The 19,856-nt window shown below is 54.1% G+C and overlaps 1 protein-coding gene across 2 annotated transcripts in view; it reads left to right on the plus strand.

Annotated features, from left to right (window-relative positions):
- The window catches only part of PLXNA1 (plexin A1), a 284,958-nt gene that overhangs the window by 127,731 nt on the left and 137,371 nt on the right, over positions 1-19,856 (plus strand). For both annotated transcript variants that reach the window (XM_032784344.2, XM_032784347.2), the window contains 3 exons: positions 8,232-8,372; positions 14,765-14,865; positions 18,814-18,937. In XM_032784344.2, coding sequence (XP_032640235.1) covers positions 8,232-8,372; positions 14,765-14,865; positions 18,814-18,937 — 366 coding nt within the window. The remainder of the gene's footprint in view (positions 1-8,231; positions 8,373-14,764; positions 14,866-18,813; positions 18,938-19,856) is intronic.

Below are 19,856 nucleotides of genomic sequence, written 5' to 3' on the forward strand. Positions count from 1 at the left end.
TGTCTGACCCTGATCTCCACCTGAGGTGACTTGTGGAGGTCAGCTTAGCGCTGCCCTTGGGAAGGTGTATCTTTATCAAGGTATGTCCTCTTTAGGTAAGCACCTGCCTCTGGCATGTTGGGCATGATTCTGGCTTAGCTGCAGCCTTTGCGTTCTGGGTCCTGCTGCTCTTTCGCTGCTCGGGAGCAGATGTCCCCCGTTAATGTTGAGTTCAGTTTAAGAGGCAAAGAGCTGAGAAATAAGACAGAGCGAATGTGTGTGTAGGGAGACAAGAAAGCAGCAGGTTCTGCATATTGCACTTCAGGAATGTCACCCCCTCCCTTAAGCTTCTCCTGGCCCATGCTTGGATGTAACCTTCCCAGACCCTGCTTCCTGTTACAGGGAGTCAGCTCTGCTTGCACCTGTCTCTCACACTTCTACCCAGAGATCAGGGGAGGAAGGACAGTCTTGTGGTTAAGGCACTATATCAGGCTCTGCCACGGACTCTGGAGTGTGACCCCTCTCTGCACTTCATTTTCCTTATCTGTAAAAGGGGGCTGGTGATACTCACATATGACCTGCCAGGCATGGGTATTCTAAATGTAACTGATGTTTGTAAAGTGCTTTGGGATTCTTGGAGAGAGGGTGCTTTGGAAAGGCAAAGTATTATAACTGCCAAGCTGACTGCATGCAGTCCTTTTCTTGATCATCTTCAGGAGTTCTCCTCTCCCAGTGTATGTGTCTCGTGGGGAAGAGGACTCCCCTGCAACACAGAGAGAATACCCCTCTAGAATGTGCATCCCATGCCATTGCACTGCTGTGGCCATGTACCCCACTGCTGTGAGGCTGACCCAGCTCACTTGGTAGGGTCACGCTCTCAGCTAGGATTCATTTTCAAGCAGTTTTTAAAACTTCTGATGAGGGGTTTTGCTGGGTGCTTCAGTGAGAACCTTACGGTCACACTTCCACAAGCCCCAGGCCTTGTTCTGCAAAAATGCAGCCCCTGTGACTGCAAAGGAAAATCCTCTGATTGCTCGTGTGGGAAGGGAGTCCAGCTCCTGACCAGCTATTTGCACATGCCACCATGGAGACACTTTCGCATTTGTATTACTTGCAGACCAACCTCAGGCCACTTGCTTTTTTTTAGAGTTGGTCCCTTAAAAATCTCACTCTGTAATTTTCTTGTTCCAGTCTCCTCCCACGTTTGGGTCGTGCCCTCCAGAGATAGCAGCCCCGTTGCCATGGCAGTAGAGGTAACAGCTTGATCTAGTTCCTCTGGGATAACACTCCGTCCAACAGGGGAGCACTTGGGCTGCTGGCCTGTGTAAATTTGGACAGGGATGGTTCCAGAGAGCAGCATCCCTGCTGCTTCTGCCCAGACAACCAGCCCGTTTTACTGCAGGGAGAGAAAGGAGCTGGAAGAGCTCTGCTCCTGCACAAGATGGAAAGAGTTGGGTTGTATAGGGGAGGGGAGGGTAAGGAGTCTGTTGAGATCAGAGGGACAGACTGCATCCATCCTGCGCCCTGGGATCTTGTGGATCTTGAGTACTTTGGGCCTTGTGGTTGTTGACACGTGGTTCTGCAGTGCAGTGTGTCGGTCTCCTGGCTTCATCAATGTGACTCAGCTGGCTTTGCTCACGTGGGGTCATCGGCCCATTTCCTTGGCTCCGCATCTCACTTGAGATCGAGCAAAGTCAGAAGCTTGAAATGAAACTGCAGAATTTTGCCTAGTTGGAGGCAGGGCACCACTGGAACTGCCCTTGTTTAGCTTAAAGGTTCCCACCTGGTCCCCTGAATCCACCCAGCTCTGCTTATATCCCTTGATTGCTTGAATAGTTCATGCCTCTGAGTCAGGTGTTGAGGTTGCGGTGTTCCCTGGCGCAGTGGGGTTTGGCTGCGTTGTACGTTTTGCTGAGTGAGTGGTCAGTGTTTGTTCAGCAGTGTCCATGCTACAGATGGCACTGTTGCAGTGATGTGGGGGCTCCATGTCCTGCAGATGAAATGGTGTGGGTTTCCCAGGAGAGGTTTCCCAGACGATTTCACACCTTGGATTGTCCCCTGGAGCCAGCTGGTGCAGCTCGCCGAGAACAGGGGCCTACAGTCTTAAGGGTGTTCTAATGTCAAACCACACATTTCTTTGTGGCGAGGTGTTTTTTGGGATCCCCATATTTTCCCCCCATCGCCTAGCATGGCTTCCCAACCTGACCAGCACCCGCCCTTTTTGGGTCTCTCTAGCACTCTTTGTGTTGACGGTGATGCACCTTTCTTAGGGACTTATCGCACTGCCCCTGCCGGCAGAGAGACCCTCCCCATGTGGCTTCTCCATCTCAGCCTGCCCCTCAGGGACTCGGAGTCCCTTCCTCTCCTGGGGGGCCTCCTTCCAGCCTCCCTTTGCCTCTCTCCCTCCATGATACAGCGTGTTAAGGCTGCTGCCTGAAGCCAGCCTGTAACTCCTGGCTGAGGACTCAGCTCGGCTCACACAAGACAGGCAGAATGAGGGCAAGAATTCTGAGTGAGAAATTAGCGCGAGTAATTATTAGTATTGGGTAATTATCAGCATCAGGATGAGGAGAAAGGTTAATGGAGTTTTTTTTGGTAACGGTCTTTTCCCCTGGGTGAAGGAGAGCAGGGTAGGCAGGAAGAAACATGGTTACTGGGGGGAGGGAGGGGTTTGCTATGATTAACCTGCATCCTCCTCCCCATCTCTCAAATACCCCCCACCCACTGGAAATTGGAGGTGGAAGCGGATTCCTCAGAGCTGCCTGTAGCAAAGTTCAATGGCTGTCGCCTTTCAGAGGGTGCATTCTGCATGTGACATCTTGGTTGTACCAGAGCTTCCCCATCTTACCAGCTGAAGGCTTGGAAAAGGCCCACTGTAGACTACAAGGTCCCATCACATCCATTCCCCCCCATGACGCCCAGGGCAGTTCAGGTACCCCCCAGTTTATTCTCCAGTCCAGTTTTAAATTCCCCCAAGTGTTGGTTCTCCTGCTCCTTCCCTGCAAGGAAACTTTGCCAGTCTAGCCCATCTCGCTGTGGGAGAGGTTTACCCTCTCCACTTTCTGTCCTCCTCCCAGCCTGTTTCTGAATTAAAAATAAAAGTGAAGGGGCTGGACCATAATCCCGTTGGGCACAATTCCTTCCCCGGGGGTGGGGACCGTGAGGGGTTGGCGAGCTGGGGGGGTGAGGTGCATGGTAGAAAGCCTTCCCCGGGGTTGGGGGCGGTGAGGGTTTGGGGAGCTAACGGGGGTGAGGTGCACTGTAGAAGGCTTTCCCCGGGAGTGGGGACGGTGAGGGTTTGGGGAGCTAACGGGGGTGAGGTGCACTGTAGAAGGCCTTCCCTGGGGGGTAGGGATGGTGAGGGTTTGGGGAGCTAGGGTGGGTGAGGGTTTGGGGAGCTGGGGGGGTGAGGTGCACTGTAGAAAGCCTTCCCCGGGGGGTGGGGATGGTGAGGGTTTGGGGAGCTAAGGGAGGTGAGGCGCACTGTAGAAAGCCTTCCCCGGGGGTGGGGATGGTGAGGGTTTGGGGAGCTAAGGGGGGTGAGGTGCACTGTAGAAAGCCTTCCCTGGGGGGTGGGGGCGGTGAGGTGTATTGTGGAAAGGTTCCCCTCACTCCTGGAACATTGCTCTCCCCAAGCCTTTCACTCGCTTCAATTTACATACTATGAACTGTAAGTGAAACTTCAGACCTTTAAAAGCCTTCCCCCTCCCCTGCCCCAACTTAGGGCCCTTTGACAACCCAGTAGTAGTTTAATCCCCCCTCCCCACTGCCTCCCAGCTTTCAGTTTTGTGCTCCCAGAACCCTAAGCTGCTGGGTGTTGCCTTTGACACCGCCCGTCTGCTGCCTCTGGCCTCTCCTTTCGCAGAAGAGATGCCCAGATGCAAGAGAGTTGTGTCTCTCTGCCTGCCTGGCTGGCTGCGTTGTTAAGGGTCATGTACTCCCTTCCAGTGTGTCCCACACCATTAGGGGCTCAGCTCCATCCCTCTTTGGGCTGGAGCAATGACTCCGAAGCTTTTCCTGAAGCCTTGCATTAGTTTGAAGTGCTTAACGTCTGTTATTTTTAATGTCTCTTTTCTATTTCCCAGCACTGCACACTGCAATAATGTAATGGGGAAATTACCCTGCTAGTTAAAAATTACTGCCGGAGTGACAGCCACCCATAGATCTATTTTAAAACCAGGGTAAAACTATATTGATTTCGCGGCGCTGTGACTGTGGCCTGTAAAAGGGTTGGAAAGGAAGGTGGGTTTGTGACATTGCCACAGCCCGTGGGAGAGCCCGTGCCGGGTTGCAGGGGAGAGTGAAGGAGATGCCCATGGCTTTAATGCTGTATGGGGGGGCATGGGCAGGACCCAGTCAGCCTCAGCTCTCTACTCAGGGTACCCCGCCTGTTAGGAGCCCAAGCACTGTGTGCGTCAGGAGTTTGGGGAGCTGGGACTTGTGCTCAACCCCCATTGGGGCTGGTTGTTGTTCGTATTGTGATAGTGCCTAGGAGCCGTGGTCGCAAACCAGCACCCCATTGTGCTGGGTGCTGTACACACACAGCCGCTGCCCCTGGACAGTGTTGGCTGTACTCCCTTCAGGTCAGAGTTGGGAAGCTTTTGGCTGGTCTTTCGCCATTAGGCACAGACAGCGCTTACCCCTTGTGAAGCACTTTTCATTAGAGCACCGCCAGGCCATGCCTGCTAAAATAGGGCAGAAGCATTATACCTTTTGCCGAGACTCGGGGAAGTGACTTGCAAAGGGTCGTGCCAGGAGCTGGGCTGGAAGCAGGAATAGAGAGCAGGTGCCCTGGCTCCTGGTATGCTACTCTGTTCCCCACACCGCACTGTTGGGTGCTCTAGTGCTGAGTGCGCCACGGAAGCTTTGCTCCTGTTTGGGGTCTGAGGGAGGATCAAACCCAAGATCCCAAATCTGAGCAGGGGGTACCCAGAAAGGGGCAGAGGGGGAAGGGAACAGAGGCGTCATTAACGGGAAGGGGGGCGGTCCTCCAAGGGGCGTAAAACGGAGCGTTGATAATGGGTGGGGAGTGCTGGTAGGGGGGAGGGGAGCAGGGCCCATGTGGATGGCACAGCGGGGAGCACTGGTAACGGGGTGAGGAGTGCTGGTAAGGGAGCGGGGAACACAGTGCTTGCAGGGAAATCAGTGGCTATAGGCACACACTTCAGCTCCTGCCTGCAGCTCCCCAAGCAGCTGTCAGCTCCTCCCTGCAGAGTTACACCCTGCCCATAGGCCCCAGTGCCCCACACCCTGCGAAGGGGCAGCCCCTCTCCCCTCCACGTGGAGCTCTCTGCCCTGTATAGTAGCTCAGGGGTGTCTCTCTTAATTAAATACATTTGTTTTGTAAAACTGACTAAAAATAATCCGGGGCTGGTGCATGCGGGATGCTGGTGGTGAATCAAAGGCGCCGCTCTAATTAAACAGGCCCCAGTTTGTTTGTGAGCTGCATATATTTCCATGCTAATCAGCCGCACACTAGGATCCTGCCTTCCGAGCCCCGCATCCTCTCCCTGAGTGGGAACTATGCAGATGCTGGAGTCTGTTTATTGCAGCGAGGACTGCAAAGCTTTCAGCATGCTTTGGGGTGCTAGGTGGGGTGGGAGGGGGTTACTCTGCGGAGCTTGGGTGAGGGTTGGAGAAGCCAATTTCTGTTGTCCCTTTTCTGTTAACAGCCAGTGCACTGGATGTTTTGGGGCAGGGTATGGGCTCAGAAGGCCCCAAGACCTCCTTCCTGGAACTCCCCATCTGTCCCGGCGGGAGCATGGCTCCTGTTACTGGCCAGTGTTTCTGTTTCCCATTTGCTAGTGGAGAAGGAGCCTGCCTCTCTGCCTGTGACCCAAGAGACTCACTGCTGCAAGGAACATGTCCATAAAGGCTCTGGCCTGTCCTGAGGCCGCTTTGATCATCTGAGTGCCAGATCCATGCAGAATGGCAGTCTCCCACTCCCAGGGGCCCGGGGCTCAGTGTGAGTGAGTGACAGGGTCACCGGCACTGGCTTTGTTAGCAGGGCTGGAGGCTCTGGAGAACACCCCTTTCTCTGTGTGTCTGGATTCCTCCTGGGAATGGGTGTGGGGCTTCCTGCTCCAGTTCTGAGATACCTTCTCTGCAGAGACTGCTGAAGGCCCGGGGCTGCTGGATTCTGCTAGGTTCCCAGGCTACGCCATTAGTTGAAAGTGGAAATGGCAAATATTCCCAATGGCTGGAGACAGGACACTGTGGGTATGGCTACACTCGAAACTCCAAAGCGCTGCCGCGGGAGCGCTTTGAAGAGTGTGTGTGGTCACAGCGCCAGCGCTGGGAGAGAGGTCTCCCAGCGCTGCACGTACTCCACCTCCTTATGGGGATTAGCTTGCAGCGCTGGGAGCTGTGCTCCCAGCGCTGCGATACTGTTTACACTGGCGCTTTACAGCGCTATCTCTTGCAGCGCTCGGGGGGATGTGTTTTTCACAACCCTGAGTGAGAAAGTTGCAGCGCTGTAAAGCGCCAGTGTAGCCAAGGCCTCTATGGGGAGGGCTCTGAGTTACTCCAGAGAATTATTTCCCGGGTGCCTAGCTGGTGGGTCTTGCCCACATGCTCATGGTCTAACTGATCACCATATTTGGGGTTGAAAAGGATTTTTCCCCTCAGGTCAGATTGTCAGAGACCTTGGCAGGAAGTGGGGGTACGCCTTCCTTTGCAGCATGGGCAACAGGTCGCTAACTGGTCTAAACTAGAGTAAATGGTGGAGTTTCTGTAACTTGCAGTCTTTAAACCCTGATTTGAGGATGTCAGTAACTCAACCAGAGGTTCGGGGTCTATTACAGGAGTGGGTGGGTGAGGGTCTGTGCCCTGCAATGTGCAGGAGGTCAGACTAGATCATCACAATGGTCCCTTCTGACCTTAAAGTCTATGAGTGTGTTTGTTTGTTGCAAGCAAGGACTGGCAATTGGGTTCGGGGAATTAGCCCTGCTGAATTTAACCCCACCTAGTGGGGGACTGTCCTTATGGTGCTCCTAATGTGGTTATTGCCAGTACAGTGAGAAAGCAAGGCATTTAGGGAGAGTTTTAATGTAAAGGGAGTTGTAAAGGGATTAAAGCATTTGCCGGGGCCCTGCACAGCTCGGGGAACAGAGGTGCTTGCTGAACCTCTGGGCTGACCCTGTCTTATCTCCATTATACAGTGGGTCCCCAGACCTTCCTAGGCCTGACCCAGAAAAACCCCTTCAACCTTTGGGACCTTCCTTGAATCTCACGGGAGACTGGCCTACGGAAGTGGTAGCCCTTTCTGGCTATTACTGTGTCAAATCCCCTTGCCCCTTGTCAGACTCAGTTCTGGGCTCTTCTGTACAAAGGGCACTACATCCCAGAGTAGGGAGGCACAAGGCCCTTTCTTCACAGACCTGGGGCCAGTGCCCTGGGAATTCTGGCCTTCTCCAGCTCAAAAGATATTGACAGACTGAAGGGAGCTCAGAGAAAAGCAGCAAAAATAACCAGGTGGCTGCAGGGCTTGGCTTCTGGGGAGGGATGAACGGAGCAATGTCCGCATAGCCTGGCTGCATGACGATGAATGGGAAGGCAGTTCCTGTCTGTGTATCTCTGACAAGGGTAAACGCCAGGAGGGACTGGCTGCCTGAGACTAAGCCAGTGGGGTGGACCGAGGAACAGTGGGATGAAAGTGAGCAAAGGGAAGTGTGGGATGAGTAAATGGCAGGGTTTCCTGATATTGTCCCAAAGCGACAGCCCTGTTGCTAGGGATGTTGACAACTGAACTCTGGGACTGGAGAACAGACTGAGGGCACAGTCTTGCCCTGGGTGGGCCTACTCCCTGCTCCCCCCCCTGCTTGTGTGCAGCTTGTGTAGGAGAAAGGAGGGGCCACAGGAAAGTAGTGCATTATATCTGCCAGATGGCAGAGAGGGTCTGGAGAGCTTTCCGAAGCCTGGACTGCTGCTCCACTGCTTCCCTAAGGCAGCCAAAGCCCCTCCGAGGTCTGGAGCCTGAGGGCCTTTCTCACCAGGTTGATTTCTGCTGCCGTCTAATTTTCCTGAAGTCAGCAATGGCTCTTGTCTCCGCTTGTGGTCCTGGCTGGAAACCACATAGGGCGGAGACGAGTGGAAGGTGACAAAGTGGAGTGTTGGGGGAGGGGAGATTGAGGCCTCCTGACTAGGGTCCATGCATGATTGAAACCCCTGTGTGCGTACCTCATTGGTATGACTGCAGCGTTTCCCCTCCCTGCTTGGGGGACAGCGCTAACCCTCTCCCCTCTGGTCCACAGATCCTGGTGGACTTGTCCAGTCCCAGCGGGCGGCTGGCGCTGCAGTATGAGAACGTCGTGGCCCATGAGGGCAGCTCCATCCTGCGAGACCTGGTGCTCAGCCCTGACCGCCAGCACATCTACGCTATGACTGAGAAACAGGTAACTGTCCAGGAGGGAGAGGCAAGGCTCTCTCTGCTTCACCAGCAGGATCAGTGTGAAGTTGGCAGCTGAGGGGCCAGCCTGTGCTGCAGTCGGCAGCAGCCATCTCACCCCAGGCCTAAAGAGGCAGGGTCCCAGCCTGCTCCCATCACCGCAGTGCTCAGGCACCAAACACAGAAGTAAGCAGCATGATAGGGACAGAAACTGCATTGCTCCTGCTCCCCCAATCACAGAGTGCCAGCACTGTCCCTCTCATCTTCCCGGAGCCTCTGACAGAGGCCTGAGACCTCCTCTGCATGGTCTTGCAGTCTGATGGCACAAGCTCCAGACCAGGAGTGGGCAAACTTTTTGGCCCGAGGGCCATACTGGGGTTGCAGAACGGTATGGAGGGCTGGGTAGGGAAGGCTGTGCCTCCCCAAAGAGCCCCCTCCCACTTCTGGCCCCCCCTCAAAACCTCCAACCCATCCAAACCCCCTGCTCCTTGTCCCCTAGCTGTCCCCTCCCAGGACTCCTGCCCCTAACCCCTCCTTCCCCAAAACCTCTTCCCCCAACCCCCTGCTCCATCACCCAACCCCTGTCCACACCCCCACCTCCTGACAGGTCCCCTGGGACCCCACATCTCTCCAATCCCCCTTGTTCTGTGTCCCCTGACCCCTATCCACACCCCCACCCCCTGATGCCCCCCCCTCCGAATCCCATGCCTATGCAGCACCCCCATTCCCTGTCCCCTGACTGCCCCCCAGGAACCTCTGCCTCTTATCCAACCCCCCCTCCCCCGGCCCCATTACCATGCCACTCACAGCAGTATGTCTGGCAGCTGCACCGACAGGCCGGAGATAGACACGCTGCCACTCTGCTCGGCAGGAGCACACTGCTCTGCTGCCCCAAAGCGCTGCCCATGTGGCAGCATGGCTGCGGGGGAGGGGTCGGGGGCTCGCCTCCCTGGCCGGGAGCTCAAGGGCCGGGCAGGCTGGTCCCGCAGGCTAGATGTGGCCCACGGGCTGTAGTTTGCCCACCTCTGCTCTAGACACTCATGCTGGGCTTTGCAGAGGAGCCTGGCGGGGGGTTGAGGGATGCAATGCCCTGCTCCATTTGGGTTCAGTGGGCCCTGAGAACCCAATTCTCTTTCGCTCCTTTGGAAATCCCAGCTTGAATGCTGATGAAAGGCTTCCTTTGAGGGTCATTCTGCTCCTTGGCCCACCATAAGGGGGTGTGAAGCTATGCGTGATTTTCCCTGCTGCTATATCCTGGGGCTCAGTCGCTCCCCCTAGCCAGTGCACCAGCCAGTGGAATGCGATGGGTTCTGGCTCTTCTGCACTGGTATTGTCCCACTGGGCAGCAGGCAGTTATCTCTTCTGGTCTGCTGGAGACCAGAATACTGAGCTGACCAAATACATGGTTCAGGGGATACTCGCCACCCCATCCTCCTTCACTGCAGGCAGGCTTGCTGGAGATGTAGTGTTCTTGCCCTGGGAGGGCTTGTGTAGGGTCTGTACCTATTTTGCCAAAACAGCCATGTCCGGTGCCCCATGACAGCGTGGCTGTCCCTGGTGAGTTGTGAGCACTCTTCCCCCTTGCAGTGTGCTTACCCATGCTGTGCCTCGCTCAGAGTGCAGCTGGAGCAGGGGCACGAGATGAACCAAGGGGGCAGTGGGCCTCTTGCCCCCCTGAGATGGACTCCTGCCGGAGCTGTGTCGTGGCCCAGCTTTCCCAGTGTGGCAGGGTGGGCAGCATGGGTGAGCTGTGACAGGTGTTTCTCAGTCTGTGCATGTGTCTGGAACCACAGCTGAACTAGAATCATGATACATCTCCAGGTCCGTTGTCCCAGATGGGGGATGTGAAAATTGGGCCTTTGATTGGTCCAGAAATCCCATGGGGACGAAGCAGCCTATGTCCTCCTCCTCCTGCCAGCCCCTGTTTCTGGTTTACAATCTGCCAGAGGAGACCTGGGGCTCTCTGGGTGACTTGCTGACTGGGAATCTGTTGGCTGAATCCCCCAACCATGGTGTCTCAAAGGTGCCTCTCAGCACCGAGCCCGGTACTATTCCCAGCTCTTCCATTTCGTCCTCTCCCTGTCTGCTGGGTAGCGGCAGCAGGATTGAAAATGGGCCGTAACTCTTTCTTAGTGGAGCAGCCTCTCCCCTTGGCCCTGCGTTCCCAGGTCTGGGCTGTCCCCTCCTGACAGACATGCGTTGGGGCAGCTGGAAATCGTGGCATTGCTGAAGTGACAGCAGGAGATGGTCTTCAGCTCCAAGGCAGAAGCTGAAAGAGAGACCATGTTCCTGAGTCTGCAGGCCATGCACGGAGATTTCACTCCCTGTGTAAGTCCCTGCTTCCCCCTGTTCTGCACTCCCAACCCCATCCTAATGCCCTAAGCTGTGGCCAGCTGGGGAGTGAGGAGTGATGACCAGAAAGGATGGTCTGATGCAGAATTGTTGGTGGAATTGTCTGGCCTGGATTATGCAGGAGGTCTGATTGGATTGTCAGGCCGCAAGAGAACGTTAGGACCATCTATGGATGCTCCAGGGCACAGAGGGTTCCCTGCTCCCCAGGGGATCAGAGGGCTTGAAGTTATGTATGTGGGGATCCCATGGGGAAAGGGTGGGGATTGTGGGGTGAGGTGAAGGACTCTAAAGGAAAGGGTGGGGGGAAATCTGAGAAGCTGTTCCTGGCTGCCACCTCCCTGTCATTGCCTTGTTGCAGTTCTAAGGCCTGGCTACCATCGAATCCCCTTGGTGGGATATTGGAGGGGCAGCCGGACAGACGAGGGCTTTGCTCAGTGAATCCCAACAGGATGGGATGTATTGCTGAGTTGAAGTGTTTTTCACAGCGAGGATAGCAGGACATAATAAACCTTATTGTGTCGGGTGCTGTACAGACAGATTGGAAGTGGGTATTATGACATTTGCTTTTGCAGCTTCTATCTGTTTGCTGATGAAGCAAAAAACTCTCTTCCCTTCTGAAACCTCCCACCCCCATCTCCTCCTTTCCTCAATAAAAAGAGCTCCCTTCCATCGCAGCCTGGTGTTAGCGGGGTGTTGCGGGAAAGTAATTAAATGAACAGTTGTAACAGAGCTCGGAGGGCCAGAGAAACGAGGGGATTTTAATCAAATCTGGAGGAGCAATTAATAAAGAGCTTGTAACCCTTTAAGGCCAACTCCTGCTGTCACATATCGAAAAGTGCAGGGATCTGGCTAGCATCTGAAATGGGCATAGAGGGCTGTAAAATGATAGCCTGTTTTCCTAAACTCTGGAGAGTCCAGTTCATTGTGCTCTACAGAGTTGGCTAGATCGCCAGGCCACCCAGCCATTCACCTTTCTCTGTGCCAGACCTGCCTTTGATTCCAGTACTTGAGCCGTCTTGGCAACGAGCTTGGTGGGGTCTCAGACTGGTCCCTGCTTGTGTATCACAATCCTAGCATGACATCCGTTATATTCTGGAATAGCCTCATTCAGGGGAGGCCCTTCTGTGGGGGGAGGGTTGCTGAAGTTCAGTGTTGAGGGGCATCTCTGGAGGACAGGGGCCCAGGACTGGAATAGCAGTGGTGGGCTGCTGGTCAGGATTGAGGAGTGTCTGTAGAGTCGTGTAGGAGCTCAGGGTTAGAGTAGCAGGAGGAGCTGTGGGTCAGAGTGGAGGGGAATTGGCAGAGCTGTAGGGGGAGGGCAGAGCTGATTGTGGGGTGATGGTGGAGTAAAGGTCAAGGTTGAGGGGCATAAGTCTTTGCAAGGTGTTTGTGAAATGTTGGACACAGCCCTGTCGCCCTTTCTTTGAAAGCCAGAGAACATTAGAGAGGCTGTGTCTGTGCTGGGTACATTGGCTCTCTCAGGTCCCTCGTGAGCTGATTTTTCTCTCTCAAGGTTCAATAATTCTTGATGGAAATAATGTAGCTTTTCTTACCACCTTTGCCTCTGGGTTGAAATGAACTCGGTGTTCCATTGGCTGCTGGGAACAGATACAGAGCAGCCTCGCCTGCCCTCCCTCTCACCATAGAGCGTCCTAAGGAGCTAAGTGTTGTGTGGGTCCCGATGAGGCAAGCAGAGGTGTCCTCACATGGTCCAGGAGTTTCCAGCCTCTCTTCCCCTTCTTAGCTGCCTGCAGGGGAGCTCAGACTGGTCCCCACAGAAGACTTGTACATTAGGTGTAGAAGGTTTAGGGCTCTTTTCAACTGTGTAGGGTGACCTACAGGCCAATGAGGACCAGGTTAGGCTGGTAAGGGGGGAATGTCCTACCGACCCTGCTCCTTTTAAAATCTCCGCTCTTCCCTGCAGCTGCAGAGTTGGCATCTGGCCTTTGTCCATCAGGGGCTGTAAGCATGTTAGCCCGTCACAGCTGATACTTACAGAATGCTGCTGCTGCTGCTCTTTGGAACATCACTGATGGCCACAGCAAGGAAGGCCATGGCTACACTAGGAGAGCTGTTCAGGTATAGGGATATCAATGTACCATACCAGCAAAGCGCTGCTAGTGTAGCTGAAGCTATACCAGCAAAGTTGCGTTTTGTACCAGTCTAGCGAAAGTCCCCCGCATGGAGCAAAACGAGCTATATGGGTGAAAGTGCAGCTTGGCTGTATTACTGCATCTTCACTAGGGCCTCTGCCTGTCAGGGGTCCCACCTCTTCACACCTCTGTCTGTCTGAGTGATGCCAAAGTCTGTAATGGAGACCTGGTCTGACTCTTGTTCCAGCCTCAGGATTTTGTTCTGGAGTGATGGGGAGGGAGAAGGGTCCTAGGGAAGTGGTAGAATCCCCATCACTGGAGGTTTCTGAGAACAGGCTGGACAAACACCTGTCAGGGGTGGTCTAGATTTACTTGGTCCTGTCTCAATGCAAGGGGCTGGACTGGATGACTTCTTGAGCTCGCTTCCAGCCCTACTTTTCTATGTTTTGATAATAAGGAGAGTGAAAGACAGGGACATCTGGCTTGGGAAGAAGCCAGGTCTGCAGCTCCCTGAAGCAGGGGGCAGCATGGGAATTTTCCCAGGGTTGTGCATTTGTGGTCCATGCGCCCCTGTGCTTGGGATACACCCCTGATGCCCCCCTATTGGTGTTCGTGGTCATGCATATATGGGCTTTGTGAGGCACAAGAAGGGAGCTATTTATAGAGTTGAAATAACCTGCGGTCTAGTGGGTTTATGGGACTGCTATTCCTGGAGACCAGATTTCACCTTATTGACCCCCAAAGTGCTCCCTGTGGGCATTAAGCGCAAATATATGCTCACCCAGGTCCTGCTGCTCTTTGCCTGAGACTGAGGGGTGGGCACCCTTGTCTCTCTGGTCTCAGCACTTGTGAAAATCAGGTGTCTATACGTCGCCCCTTGATCCTAAATCTAGCCGCTTATCTCTGAAAGCCCTGCCCTGGGTATAGCCACTGCCAGCCTAGGCTCGAGTCATGAGGCAAGCTGCAGTGTTAACACACCCTCTGGGCCTTTATTAGGAGAGTCACCTCTGTTCAGCAGCTGGCCCCATGCACTGTTGCTGACTCTCTAACAGACACCCCCACATATGGGGAGGAGACACTTGTAGCCCTCCCAGAGAACTCCGAGGGCATCCTTCACCCCAGGTAACCGGGATGGGGGGCTGCGAGGCGCCATGCTGCCTGCGTGCCCCAGGCTGTGGGACTCTGGCTATGGTGGAGTCAGCGAGGGTACCTGCTCACGTCATGTGCTCACCGTGGCTGCACTGATGGGAGGGGGAGGTTCTGTGTCCCCCACCAGGCACAATAGCTTGTACAGGGTTGGAAACTGGACTCCTAGCCCCATCACTGGATTCATAGGCAGTGAGCTGGCTCTGGGGAGCACAGCATGAGATGAAAGCACAGGAGAAGGGTGTCTGCCTGCTGCCCCACTGCTCCCATCCCTAGCCTCAAAGAAACCCTCAGGGCACCTCAGGTCTTTAGCTCTGGGCTTGAAATAAGCCTGGGGCTTGCCCCTATATTTTGTTAACCCCTTCATATCCAAAAGTGGCGCTTTTAACACAGTGTAGAGTTAACTGGGGATGGGATCCAGCGCCATGAGGAGACTGTACCCTACAGCCTTCCCTTAATCATGGGCCTGAACCACTATAGTAGTGCGATCCACCTTCCCTTCTTCCCTCCCTCGCTGTCACTCATTCCTGCCTCCTTCCTCCTCTCCCTGTCCCACTCCTCTCCCGCTCCCCGTTACCCATTCCATCTATCTTACAGGATCCCTGCATCTCCCCTATTCCCTTCTGTCCCCACTCTCTCCATGCACTGGTTCCATCTGCCCCCAATGCTGCTCCCACTCCGCCAAGCCCGGCCCCGTTTCCTGGTGTGTGTTGTGGGGCTCCCCAAGAGGTGAGTGGGTAGGAACAGGCTGGCCTGGGGCTTTCTGATGGGCATGTTCACAATCTGCCTGTCTCGTTCTCTCCCCCAGGTGACACGAGTGCCCGTGGAGAGCTGTGAGCAATACAAGAGCTGTGCGTTGTGCCTGGGATCCAAGGACCCCCACTGTGGCTGGTGTGTCCTTCATAACGTGTGAGTACAGCGGGCTCGTGCTGTGTGTCTGTGCCAGCCCTGCACAGCTGCCCTCTCTCCCCGGTCACCTGCAGGGCTGCCCAGGACAAACACTCACTGCTGCCCCCTGAGCCAGGGCTCTGCTGGGTCTCCCAGGACCAGCAAGGACATGAATCCCCACCCCAACGCAGCATAACAGATCCCTGTTTCGCTGGGGGCTGAGCATGCTGTTGGATTTTTATCGCATGCCTTTTGTCTGTATGGGTTTGTACTGCTGCCCATCATGGTGGTATCTGAGTGCCTTCCACATTAAACAGATTGGGTTCCAGTCTGCTGCGCCTACAGGGACTGACGATAGGCCTTGCTAGAGCCAAGCGCAATCCAGGCAGGTCCTGTGCCAGTGCCCATTGCTCCTCACCTGTCTTACTATCCTAGTCCTGGGCACTATCTAGCCTCCCCATTCCTGTCCTGGGCCCCTCACACAGCTCAGCCAGGGCCTCTCAGTGCTGACCTGCAGCCCCTTACTGTTCCCTCTCGAGTCCTCATGCTGGCCGATTAGCCTTGCTTGGGTGGCTTCTCAAGGTGCTCTTGCTGAGATCTGTGGTACATGCTCAGCCCCTGTCAGACCCCAGCAAAAGGAAGAATAGTCCATCTCAGCGGGTGTGACCCTCAGCTTCCTCCGCTGTGGGTGGTGTTGCCACTCACTGACTCCGTGGAGCGTGTGGGTGCAGATGAGAGCCCTTCAGAGAGAGCCACTGGCTGAGGGGTTGGTTCCCTGCCAGTTTCCAACTGGTGGCAAACCAGCCTGGGAGATAAGGGCCCGTCCGCCTAGCTTGTGCTGTCTCTCTTTGGCTTCTCCGGCTGTGCTGTGTCCCCTGGAATGAAGTGGTGCTGCGAGGGTGATTGATGGCAGCCCGCTCCGAGTCGCCAGCCATCTAGCACACGGAGGATTCTGAGTGTCAGATCTGCTGGGTGGGTAAGGATTAGACATGAAGCTTCCCTCCCTGATGGGCAGGAGCTTCCCATCCCCCTGCAGCACACATTAATGCAGGTCACATGGCAATGGAGAAGCTCTCCCCTGCCCCCCTTGCTCAGCTGTTCTCCAGCCCTTCTGGGCTTGGCGGCTGCTGGGGCATGCAGGGTGCTGCAGTGTTGGAGACTGGATCATCTCATTAGCCCTGTGGAGTCCAGGGGATTTCACCCCTGTGGTGACTTTCCCCTTTGTGACCAGACGTGGTTTGATGGTGGTTCGGAGCCTGCTGTGAAATGAGTTGCTGGGGCTCAGCCCAGTCCTGAGCAGACCGGTGCCCACAGCACAAAGCTCCCACCATGACAGACACTAAGTACCCTGCTTGTGAACAGCTTAACAGAGCAGTCACGGACTGAGAGCCTTGGAGTCACTCTGCAGCATGGATGGCAGAGAGCATGGGGAGAGCGAGTCCTGACACTGGCCCTGGCCTCAGTCTCCTACGCTGCCTCCAGCAACACCTGCTCCTAAGAAATGCACAGTGGGGCTAAGCCTGTAGTGGGCGACAGACTCAGGGAGCTAATAGGAGCTGCCCGTCTCTTCATGCTGTGATGTTTACACCAGTTTCTCTCACACACATGCAAATGTACCCGATTTCACTGTGGCCTCTAGGCCAGAAGTACTGGAGCTAACCTCTCTGTTACTCAGGAGGCCTGTGGAAAGCAGGACCTTTACCTCTCAGAGGTCCTGTTCCTCAGCTCCCCGCTGGCAACACGAAGCCAGTGTCAGTGGCCAAGGCAGCCGGCTGGGCTATTGCACGTCGTGTGATGGTGCAGCTTGGGGAGAGGCAGCAGGCACAGTCAGACTTGCACAGAGCCAAGACCGTGTTATGTGCCAGCACCCTTAGCAGTGAAAGTGGGCTGCAAGTGCAGACAGCGGGTGAGAGACACAATAGAATAATCTGCCTTTTACATGTTGCGCCTCTCACCTCGTGTGCACAGTGCAGCCAAAATGCAGCGCCTCAGGCGTGGAGGGCAGCAGTCAGTGCCCCGTGGACAAAGCCCTGCTCTTTCTCAGTGTGCCAGTGGATCTTTAATGGCCATGCGGAGCAGGCAGGAGCTCAGTGTCTCCACTCTGCAGGACCCAATGCAGTAACCTGCATGGAACCAAGCTCTGAAGGGCAGAAGGCTGAGCTGAGCCTGTTGGGATTTGTCTCAGTGGCTGTGAGGGGAGCTGAGGCATTACACACCTGAGCCATAGTGTGGTGAGCCATCCCCTCAAGCTTCCAGCCAAGCTGTAGTGGGCCTGTTAGGGGGAGGGGTAGGCAAGAAGCAGAGGGAAATTGGAGAGGAGAGACCCAAACATGGGGTGTGGGGCAATCCGAGGGAATTTCTGCTGAATGGAGCCAGTGAACTCCTGGCCGGGGGCCTCACCTGGACCTTCCTTTTCCAGACTTGCTGGGCCTCATGCTGTCCAAGGGGCAAAAACTGATGCCTCTCTCCCTATCCCCAGGGTAGATTTCAGGTCAGACCCAATGAGCCAGGCAATAGCTCCCACAGCAGCGGGACATCCCGCTGTGGTGCACATGTGGTCAGCCACAGCCACCTGTGGTTAGCAGTGATGCCGGCACAGCTGCCTGCATAGGCGGAGAGGCTAAACCACAGGGGCCTTGACTCTCCCCTCACTCCCCACCTGTGTCTGACAGGAATGAAAGTCATAGTGTTTCAGAGGCAAATCGCAGGCAGGCAGTCATGCCTCACCCGTAGGGAAGGGGCGGTGCTAATGGGCTGTAATTTGCTCTGGACAGCTGGGTGGGAAGGCCTTTAACCTGGCAGCCAGGATCCCACAGCTCAGCTCCATGTGCAGGAGGGATGGGAAAATGGCTTGAAAGGTAGAAAAACCAACACAAAGTTGGGGATTTTCTTTTGGGGGTTGGAATTGAAAATCACCTTGGAAGTGTGTGTCTCCCTGGCAAAGCTCTGCCTCTCTAGCCATACAGAGTGTTTAATTAAACTCTGAACTGCCGTCTCCCTCCATGATCCCTCAGAGAGGTGTGGGGGTGGGGGTTGGGACAGAGCTTATTTCGGGGTCTTCGAGGTACGGTGTGGCACTGGCATCTGCTCAGGGGATAAATCACCCAGACCACTGCCAGGACCTTGACATGCGTCCAGGCATCTCTCTTTTTGTTTGCCCTCCACTTAATCAAACTTTTCCCATAATGCAATAATGTTGTTGAAGATAAAGGGAAGTTCTTTGAACTCATTAAGGGGAAGCAGTGTGTCTGGAAGGGGCAGCAGAGTAGGGGAATGGCCCCCATGTCATGAGAGCTGGTAATTCCAGAGCTGCTTTCTGAGAGATCTGGTGATGTACTGGGGGAGAAGAAGCACTTAGAGCATAGAGGAAAGATGGGGGAGCTTCAGCATGTTATGGAGGAGCTGGTTGATATTGGTGCAAGGGAAGGGAGAAAGGAAGGGACTAAGTTAGTGCACTAGCCTCTGAAAACCTGAGTCCATAGCAGGGTTTAGGGTACAAGTGGAAAATAATTTCTCAGGCCACCCCAGGCCACCGCACGATTAGACGAGAGCACCATCAGAAGAGCTGGGGAGGGGTTTAGAATATCCAGGGGCATGCGGCAGTGCTGGAGTGGGGTGTGTCGGCAGAGTTGTGTGGCATACACAGGCTGGAGTAGCTGGCTGGGGTGCCTTGGGAGAGAGCCGTGGGAGGTACCCAGGGCTAGAGTAGCCTGGTGGGCGTGATACATCCTCTCCAAACACCTGCTCTGGGATTGGCTGTAGTTGTTCAGGGATTTAGGAGGGCTCCTGAGCCTGTCTGTAACGTGATGTCCATTCTCCATCCCACCCTGGTAAAGCTCTGACCTCTATGTAAAGCTCACTGTAGCAGTAACTCCCTGTGACTAGCCCTCCCACAGGTTTGGGTAGTGCTTGGCTCTGAGCTCGGGGGATTCTCCTTGTCCTCACTGTGGCTGTTTTATCTCTCTGCAGCTGCTCGCGGAAGGACCGATGTGAGCGAGCTGATGAGCCTCAGCGCTTTGCCTCAGACCTGCGCCAGTGCGTCCAGCTCACCGTCCAGCCCAAGAACATATCGGTCACTATGTCTGAGGTCTCGGTAAGCTACTTAGCCTGGGGGTGTATAAGTGTCACCTGTGCTAGCTTCATTCTGGTGCTGTGGCAAAGTGAAGGCAACAATTTGAAATAATTTAGTATCAAACAAATAGAGAAAATGGTAAATAGATAGTGATCAATTATAAATTACAAGTTATGAAATCCAGAAAATTGATAAGGGAAGCTAAAGACAGGGAAAAAGCCATTCCTGGCAGGACTAGGGCTAATAAGGATTTCTTTAAGTATATCAAACAAAAAAAATCCTGGAGCTAGTAAAATTGTTAATGATGTTGTAGAAAAGGCAGAACTGTTCAATAAATCGTTCTGTTCTGTATTTGGAAAGAAGCAGGATGATGTACTCGTATCACATGAGGTTGATGAAGTACTTTCCAGTCCATTAGTAACTAATGAGGCTGTTAAATAGCATCTACTAGGGATAAGCGTTCTTAAATCAGCAGACTCAGTTAACTAGCACCTAAGAACTGGCTAAGGAGATCTCTGGCTCACTGATGACAGAGTTTAATAAATCTCTGTTAATATAGGGGGAAATTCCAGAAGACTGAAGAAATGCTCATGCGCCAATATTCAAAAAGGTGCACCAGAAAAGGCTGTTGTGATGACCTGCTTCACTACAGGCTGCTTAGCTTGACATCAGTCCTGGGCAAAATAATGGAAAAACCGATGCGGTATTCAACTGATAAAGAGTGAAAGGATAGGAATATAATTAATGCCGGTCAACATAGTTTTATGGAAAATAGGTCTTGTGAAACAAACTTGAATCCAGTCTTTGATGAGATTGCATGTTTTGGTTGACAAAGGTAACTGTGTAGATGTAATATACTTAGATTTTGTAAGGCATTTGATTTAGTAACACACAACATTATGATTAAAAATTAGCACTATATAGTACCAATAAAGCACAT

This window comes from Chelonoidis abingdonii, chromosome 17 (genome assembly GCF_003597395.2).
Source record: "Chelonoidis abingdonii isolate Lonesome George chromosome 17, CheloAbing_2.0, whole genome shotgun sequence".
NCBI lineage: Eukaryota > Metazoa > Chordata > Testudines > Testudinidae > Chelonoidis > Chelonoidis abingdonii.